This window comes from Chelon labrosus, assembly GCF_963514085.1.
Source record: "Chelon labrosus genome assembly, chromosome: 6".
Taxonomy (NCBI): domain Eukaryota; kingdom Metazoa; phylum Chordata; class Actinopteri; order Mugiliformes; family Mugilidae; genus Chelon; species Chelon labrosus.
This window is the reverse complement of record NC_140342.1, coordinates 26,659,828-26,668,129: the sequence shown is the minus strand read 5'-3', so window position 1 is coordinate 26,668,129 and position 8,302 is coordinate 26,659,828. Positions and strand designations below refer to the sequence as shown.

General features: G+C 40.7%; 1 protein-coding gene across 1 annotated transcript; it reads left to right on the top strand.

Annotated features, from left to right (window-relative positions):
- Positions 1-1,151: 1,151 nt before the first annotated feature.
- Positions 1,152-3,848, top strand: LOC311489662 (putative nuclease HARBI1). The gene has a single exon (XM_084546848.1). The coding sequence runs from the start codon at positions 1,409-1,411 to the stop codon at positions 2,435-2,437; it is 1,029 nt and encodes a 342-aa protein (XP_084402974.1). The 5' UTR covers positions 1,152-1,408; the 3' UTR covers positions 2,438-3,848.
- Positions 3,849-8,302: the final 4,454 nt, after the last annotated feature.

Here is an 8,302-nt window from a genome sequence, read left to right as displayed (position 1 = left end):
ATATACAAACTGTTGTAATTTCTAAACCGTTCACCTGATTTGTATGTAAATACCCTCAAATTAAAGCTGAAAGTCTGCAGTTAAAGCATGTCTTGTTCGTTTCATTTTAATTCATTGTGGTGGTGCATAGAGCCAAAAAGATTAGAATTGTGTCGATGTCCCAGTATTTATGGACCTGACTGTATTCCCCAGAGTTCATGTATGAACACATGAATCTTTGTCTTGGTTCCTTTTCTATCAGAAATGTTTTATTTAATCTCTTTCTTCCTCACAGAGTGAAGCCAATCCTCAAACCATTGATGGTCATGGTGTCCTTATCAACAGGCTCACCATTTACTGAGCTCGTTGAATCATTTTGTGAATAATCAGTTTAACAATTGTTACTAAACAGGAACACAGTAAAACCAAGAAGAACCCTGATATGATCAGAAAAATCAAATGAACCAAACCAGATTTACACATTGCAGCACTGTTACCAGAACCTCATGATCCAAACTAATCCACCCAAAACTAAATCTGACTGATATGTAGCTTTGACTGTTTCATGAACCAGAGTCTGTTGTTGTGTCAGAGATGGAAAAAAAAAAATACAGATGGAATGAAATAAATGATCAGGAACCTGAACAAGTAGCAGGAGAAATCAAACAGATAGAAAGTCAGAATGTTGTTAGTTTAGCAGATATTTAGTCATAAATCAAAGTATTAGTTTTACATCCTGGGGTGAGGGAAGCAACAATAAAACCAGGTGGAAATGGCTTTAGTTAAGGTTTATTCCTGTGAAAGTGAAGCATTTTGAACAAAAGGCGCAGCAATAAGGCTGGACAGTGGGGTGCTGAATAAATCAAAGAAATTAGTAAAACAAAACAAACCTATACATGCAGACCACGTCCTTTCTAAGAAATAAAATCTCAAATAAAACTCTACATCCTTAACCAAACTCAAAACACATCAACAAACAACACCCCAAACCTATATGTGAACATACAAACAAAAACTAGCCAGAGTGAACCAAAGTAAGTGCAGATCAGTGTTAATTTTGGCAGCAAATTCTGATTTAGTCTTAGTCTTTTGAATAACGCATCATTTAGTCTTAGTCATATTTTAGTCATCTGAAATCTTTTAGTCTTAGTCTAGTTTTAGTAGACTAAGGCCCGGTTTCACAGACAAGGCTTAAGCCTAATCCCAGACTAAAATGCTGTTTGAGCTTGCTTAACTTTAAGTCACTTGCAGAGACCTATCTTAAATTAGTCATAGATTTTGTCTGTTCTGGATTAAACAAAGCCAATTGCAAGAGGGTAGATTAGAGCTACTCTAGGACTAAATTGTAGTTTATATTAATCCTGCAAAGAGGCAGGTTTAACTTCAGCTTGGTAGTGTTTGTGAAAGGGAGCACAGATGGTTTGGGAGCATGGAGTATTTGGAATATCTAAATGAAGACCAATATTCACTACAGAGGCCAGCCAGACAAATACCTGTGGACAGGAGCAATCCATTGAATCAGTACGATGAAATAACTTTCCGAGACCGCTTCCGTATGTACAAAGAAGATGCATTGGAGATCATTACATTGCTTGAGCCTAGACTTTCCTCCATGTCTCAAAGAGGAAGGCCTGTACCAAGTTCTTTCCAAGTTCTGATCACTTTGAGATTCTTGGCATCTGGAACCTTTCATCGTGAGACTGGTGATTTGTGTGGTGTCAGTGAAGCAACAGTCTGTAGAATAGTTCACAATGTCTGCAGTGCCATTTGTGAACTGAGAAATCTGTACATTATGTTCCCTGATGCTGCTGAGCAAGCCAACTATAAAATACGTTTCTATGAATATGGGAACTTCCCGGGAGTGATTGGCTGTATAGATGGATGTCATGTTGAAATCAAGTGTCCATCAACTCCTGATGCTGAGGAGTACAGGAACCGTAAGAACTGGTTTTCCATCAATGTCCAGGCTGTATGCACTCCCAATTTAGAGTTTTCAAACATTGTTGCCCGTTGGAAAGGAGCAACACATGATTCAAGGATTTTTCACAACTCTTCATTGTGTGCTCAGTTTGAGAGAGGGCAACATAGTGGACTACTACTTGGTGACAGTGGATATGCTCAGAGTTCCTATTTATTCACACCTTGGCCACATCCCACAACAACTGAGCAGCAAAGATACAACAGAGCTCATATTCGCACTAGAGGGATGGTCGAGCGTATGTTTGGAGTGTGGAAGAATCGATTCCAGGCTTTACGCAATACACTTCGCTTTGAGCCAAGAAGATGCTGCAAGGTGATCATTGCTACAGCTGTGCTGCACAACTACCTGAAGCAGCATAATTGTCCTGACCCTCCAATGGAAGACCAGATTGATCCAAATGTGCCCATGCCCGTGGCAGAAAATAACCAAGGAGGACTTGCGCTCAGAGCTGCTTTCACATTGCAGCACTTCAGTTAGAAAAAAAAATACATTTAACCATGGAATGCATTGATTACGGCTTGTTTTTGCCTTGCCTTTTGCCTTGCTTGTTTTGTTTGTTGTGTACAACATATATAAATAGTGTGCAGAAAAATTAAATGGGAAACTTAACCAAGGCTGTTCTAAAATGTAGGTAGTGGTGTTTACGTTATTCACACTCTCACAATTTCACAATCACTCACAATTTATTTTCACAAGATATTTCATTACACTATATAGCTGTCTCATGCATCTTTCTTTGAACAGCTCTCTCTTCTAATTTCATATCTAATTCGACCTGTAAAATTCTCATTTTCATGTCATGCTCTTCTTTCAGATATTTCATTTTCAGCTCATGAAATTCTAAGGCTAACTTTTCATGCATGGACATCCTTTTTGGTCTCTGCTGGAAGGTGGTGACAGTATCTTTTCTCTGGGATGCCGTACCAGATGTGGAGGGTGAACAGTCACTGTGCACTGGCTCTTCCACCAGGGTTAGAATGGTTTCCTCTGTGAAAAGATCACTGTTAGATACAAAAACTCACATGAAATGAAATAAAATAAACACAGACAGTGGAATAATCTGTATGTACAGAATGAGGTAACTAATTTGCTTTCTATCATATATTTACCATTTGTGCTCAGTTCTTCATGTCCACTGTCCAAATGGTCATCATCTGGTATACCATCCAGAGGTTGCTGGTCCTCTATTATCCCAGTCAACAAGTCCGCCAATTCATCAGTCTTGTCTTTACTAGGTGGGGGTCCACCACCAGTAGTAAATCTCTCTCTTCTGGCCTCTGCATTCCTTTTTTTCAAATCTAATTTGATGTTCTTCCACAGAGTCTATGAATGCAGATATCATTCAATATAGACAATGTCACAAAACTATATGACATCTGTGATATACAGATCATAATTGACATGTCTCACCTGCAGTTGCTGTACCGCTCTTGTGGTTACATTTTCATTTGCATTGAATTCACTACAAATGGCAGCCCAAGCACTCCTCTTCCTTTGTTCAATAGCAGCACTGTGGCCTTTACTTTCAATAACAGCATGAGTTCCCACAATCTGTTTAAGTAGAGTTTTTTCATATTCAGTATAGTTCTTAGAGCGTTTTCTTTTACCTCCAGCCATGTTTGGTGTCAGAATTCCCTCCAGCAACGCTGTCCTCAATTCCATTCCAGGTTTTTATGAGCACCAATAGGCTAACAGGCTGTGCTCCCACTTAGGCTAATGAGGCTTGACCCAGGTGTTCTCGTTTAAGCTTACTCCAGGACTCCACAGTCTGGGACTAACTAAGACAAATGTAAGCCACGTTCATGCAAGCCGCTTAAATGACCTAGCTTTACTAGTCTGACTTAGGCCTACTCCTGACTTGATATAAGCCTTGTCTGTGAAACCGGGCCTTAGTTGACTAATATCTTATGGAATGGTATTAAGGTTTGAATATGCAATACAGACACAGATTTAACGGCTGTAATACAAAACATGTATTTTCTTTTTCAAAAACACTGACCGTGGCTTTTTCACAAAAGGAAAAATAAAGTGCAATTCTCAAAACAATAATAAAACTATTGGTTGTAATGCCACTGCAGAAGGTATCTAAATACAGAAACTCAGGAAACCGATAGGAACCAAAACAACGTCTGTAACATTAACTACTCAGAATGTTACACACGTTGTTTTTGGTTCCTATCGGTTTCCTGAATATACACGTTCGGGTGTGGATGTGTAAATGCGTATAGTACTTTGTAGAAGCGCTCAATGAGGCGTCTATGTATGCACAGTATGTGTATGTCTATGGTTAACGTAACCAGAGTTGCTAGTTATTGCACCTGACCAAATTCGATTTGGGCCTCAGTTGTATTTGCACTTGATAAACCAAAACTAGCGAGGGTGGCAACTCTTAACAAACTTAAAACACTGAACAGCACACAGTAGTAGATACCGTAGACAGCCATGACATGCAGTTTGGAGTTAACGAGCTAACTAGCTTACCTTCGTATGGATTTCAGGATAACTCGCTTGCAAGTGTCGTTTCAAGTTCGTTGTGTTTTTACCGGCGATAGTAAGTCCACACGGTTTGCAATGCGTCTTGTTTTCGGTAATGGTAAACTGGAAATGAGTCCATATATCTTGCCTCTGTTTTCTCCCCGGCTGTGACATATCGCGGTGTTAATAAAAAACTGCGAGTGCATGTATATGATGACCCTTGTAGCAGTCTACCGACCATAATGAGCGCCTTACTGCTCTCCAGAGTTTGTTCTGATTGGTTGTCTTTCCAAGTTGTCCAGCTTCACCATCTAAAGTCGTTCTGATTGGATTTCGTCCTTGTCAAATATTTTAGTCTCGTTTTTATTCGTTGACGAAAATGTCAATAACTTTCGTCATAGTTTTAGTCTTTGGGCATATTTTGTATTTAGTTATCATCAGAGAAAAAAAGGTTGTTGACTAAAACTATGACGAAAATTTTTCGTCAACAAAATTAACACTGGTGCAGATGTGCAGTCCAGCATAGACAAATTAAATTAAGTGCTTAAATCAAAAGGGTTTAAGCTGACTAAGTATTTCAGAACTTGTAGGGTGAACATGCACAGATTTAAAGTTTCAAAGGTTCAAAGAGTCACCAATTGGGCACACCAGTGTCAGGCAAGATAGATGGGGATGCTTCCAGCTTCTGAGTGTCAGGGACAGTCTTTAAATAGGATCCCCCGACCAATCAGTCCGTTCAGGGGTGTGGCGATGAATCTCCCAGGGGAAATCTGCCACACCTGTGAATGGGCGGCCCACTGAAATGGCAGGGGCCATAACAATCAGACAAATTAAAATGTTCATCTGATGATGGAGCGAGCCAGACAGTCATCAGTGTAAAATGTTTTAACTTAAACACACATTCACTCTGCACTAAACCAAAAAATAGGTGACAGCTAGATGAGGAGAAACCCAATGGATGTCAGCTCCAGGAAACATTCACACTTGTTAGTGTCCCGCTAACTAGTGGGAATTAGTTATTAGCTTTAGCTTAGCTTCACAGCATTAGCACACATTAGCAATGTTCAGTAACTTTAGGCTACAACATTACAACAGATGATCAGTTTCTCATTGAGATCAGACATGTTCCTGACTAGTTCCCTCTCCATAGAAAGCATGGCCAGTGCATTCAGACCTTCCTGACTGAGTTTCAGTGAAATGTTTTGATCACTTTAATGTGACAGAAAAACATCCTTTTCCACACTTTAAAAAAAAAAAAAAAAATTGTAGGAAGGAGTTCCTGATCACCAAAAGCGAGTGTGACAGTGGTGGAGCAGATGTGGCCTGACCTCACGTGTTATGGTCTGTTGGCAATGTTCATGGAGATGCTGGCTGAAGTCCTCTTCCCAAAGCTGACAGACTGGGGCCTGCCAGTCAAAAAGGTCCAGGAGCCAGTCACAGAGTGTGGGGTGCAGTCAGAGTGTAGACAGCTTGTGGGTCAGTTTGTAAACCACCATGCTGATGTAGGAGTCTTTATTTTCTAGGTGGGACAGGCAGATATGGAGGGTAGCAGTGATGGCTTCCAAGATGGAGCTGTTGGGATGGTAGGCATACAGCAGAGGGCCCATTGTGTCAGGTCTGTCCAGCTTCTCTCTGTACTACCTCTTGACTGCTGTGTTAACTTTTCTCAGTCCGTACTTTGTACTCTGCCTCACTGATCTGATCTAAATGCAAGAGAGTCGAACCTGACTGTCTATCCAGGGCTTCTGGTGGGTACAATGTTGTTAACACAAGTGCTGATGTACCCAGTCACATACTCAGCATAGTCCTGTGTGCTAACAGAAGAGTCCTCCAGTGTGGCTGCAGCTTTAAACACATCCCAGTCTGTCCTAGCAAAACAGTCCTGCAGGGTGCTCCAGAGTTTAACCTATTTGGTTTTATCTGTAGGCTGGGTACAGGAAGAGATGTAACATGAATAAAGTCTTATCTTATTGTCAGGTTCAACCAGCCTAGTTGCCACCCAGCAACGGATGGCATCCTTTATCCATCTCGAGGTAATTTTGGTCAAATTTGTCTCCTCTACTTGGTTTGGTGTCTTGTAAAGGCTTCACTGACTTTCGGGTCTATCCAGCCTCTATACGTCTGGATCCACCCTATTATCAGACTTTGGCTCACCTCCCCTATCGGAGCTTTCAACCGAAATGACCTTCTTACAGTGTGTCAAATGAACCCACGTCGATCTTTCAGCTATCTTTACAGCCGTAGGGTTATGAATAACCTGAAATGGATATTGTGGCGTAGGAAACTTTCCTCTACGCGGTCTAAGGTTCCCCTGTGAATTGTGTCTAGCACACGTCAAACATGCTCTACAAAATTTTTTTGAATAAGAGTTAAAACCATAGGTAGTATAATGTTGTTGTACCTGTCCTACCATCCCTCCTGTTGAGACATGTGAAACACCATGGCTCAATATTGCTGCCCATTTGTATAGATTTTTTGGTAGGATAGGTTTGTTGTCTGGTCATACATAAATGTCATCTCGTAGTGTTGCTCCATGTTTTGTCCAAGTGCGTTTTTCAACTTCTGGGCTCTGATGTTGCATCTCTTTTAAAATAGTTTGGTCTAAGTCTGTGCTTTCCTCTACAGCTAACACGCTGATCTGGCCTGTTGCTGCTGCTTTTGCTGTTTCATCTGCAAATGCATTGCCCCGAGATATTATGTCTTTTCCGGACGTATGTGCTGCACATTTACATATAGCTAGCGTCTTTGGCAACTGTACTGCTTGCAGTAAGTTTGTTAAAAGTTCAGCATGTGTTACTGGTTTTCCCGTTGAGGTCACCATACCTCTATTTTTCCAATATTGTGCAAAAGTATGAACTGTGGCGTATGCATATTGACTGTCAGTATAAATTGTTGCTTCTTTATCTTTCATTCATTTACATGCTTCAGTCAATGCTACCAACTCTGCTGCTTGAGCTGAGTAATGTGATGGAAGCTGTCCTGCTTTTAGCACAGCTGTGGAAGTCACAACTGCATATCCTGTCAATGTCTTTCCCAGTTCATTCTTTTTAGAAGAACCATCTACAAATAGCACTTCCCCTTTTTCTAATGGTTGATCCTTTAAATCTTTCCTACTTTTAGCTGTTTGCTCTGCCAACTCTTGACAGTTATGTTGCATGCCATCTTCAGGAAGAGGCATCAACGTGGCAGGATTAAGGGTAGTGCACCTCTCTATTGTAAGATGAGGTTGTGATAACAATGTAGACATGCATGATAAGTGTCTTGCTGGTGACAAGAATGTCATGTTAGTTTGTAGCAACAGAACAGAGACTGCATGTGGCACTTTCAGAACAAGAGGGTGGAACAAAACTACCGTAGCACTAGATTCAACGGCCATGGAAGCTGCTATCACAGCTCTTACACAGTGAGGTAATGCACATGCCACACTATCTAATTTGGATGAGAAGTATGCGATCGGTTTCATCTTATCCCGTGTAGTTGTGCCAATACTGAGGTCATAAAAAGACCTTTACAATCTACCATCTGAACAAAAGGTTTACTGTAGTCTGGTAGTGCTAACACTGAGCTCGACACCAAGACTTGTTTTATCTTACATAATGCATCCTCAGCCTCTGTATTCCAGCATAGTGGAAATGTCATTTTTTAAGTCATCCTCATACGTTAATTTGCTGGTGCTGTTATTTCTGCATAGTTAGGTATTTGTTCTCTGCAGGTGGTCCTGCACGCACCAGTGTCACACAAAAAGGTAACAAATTTACCATTTACACATAATGTTACCTCTGGTTTTACTTTATCCATGGAGAGTAAATCTTGAAAGTTAAGTAAGATCTCTCCTGTATCATAATGTGTTTCTTTTTCTGGCTCTGC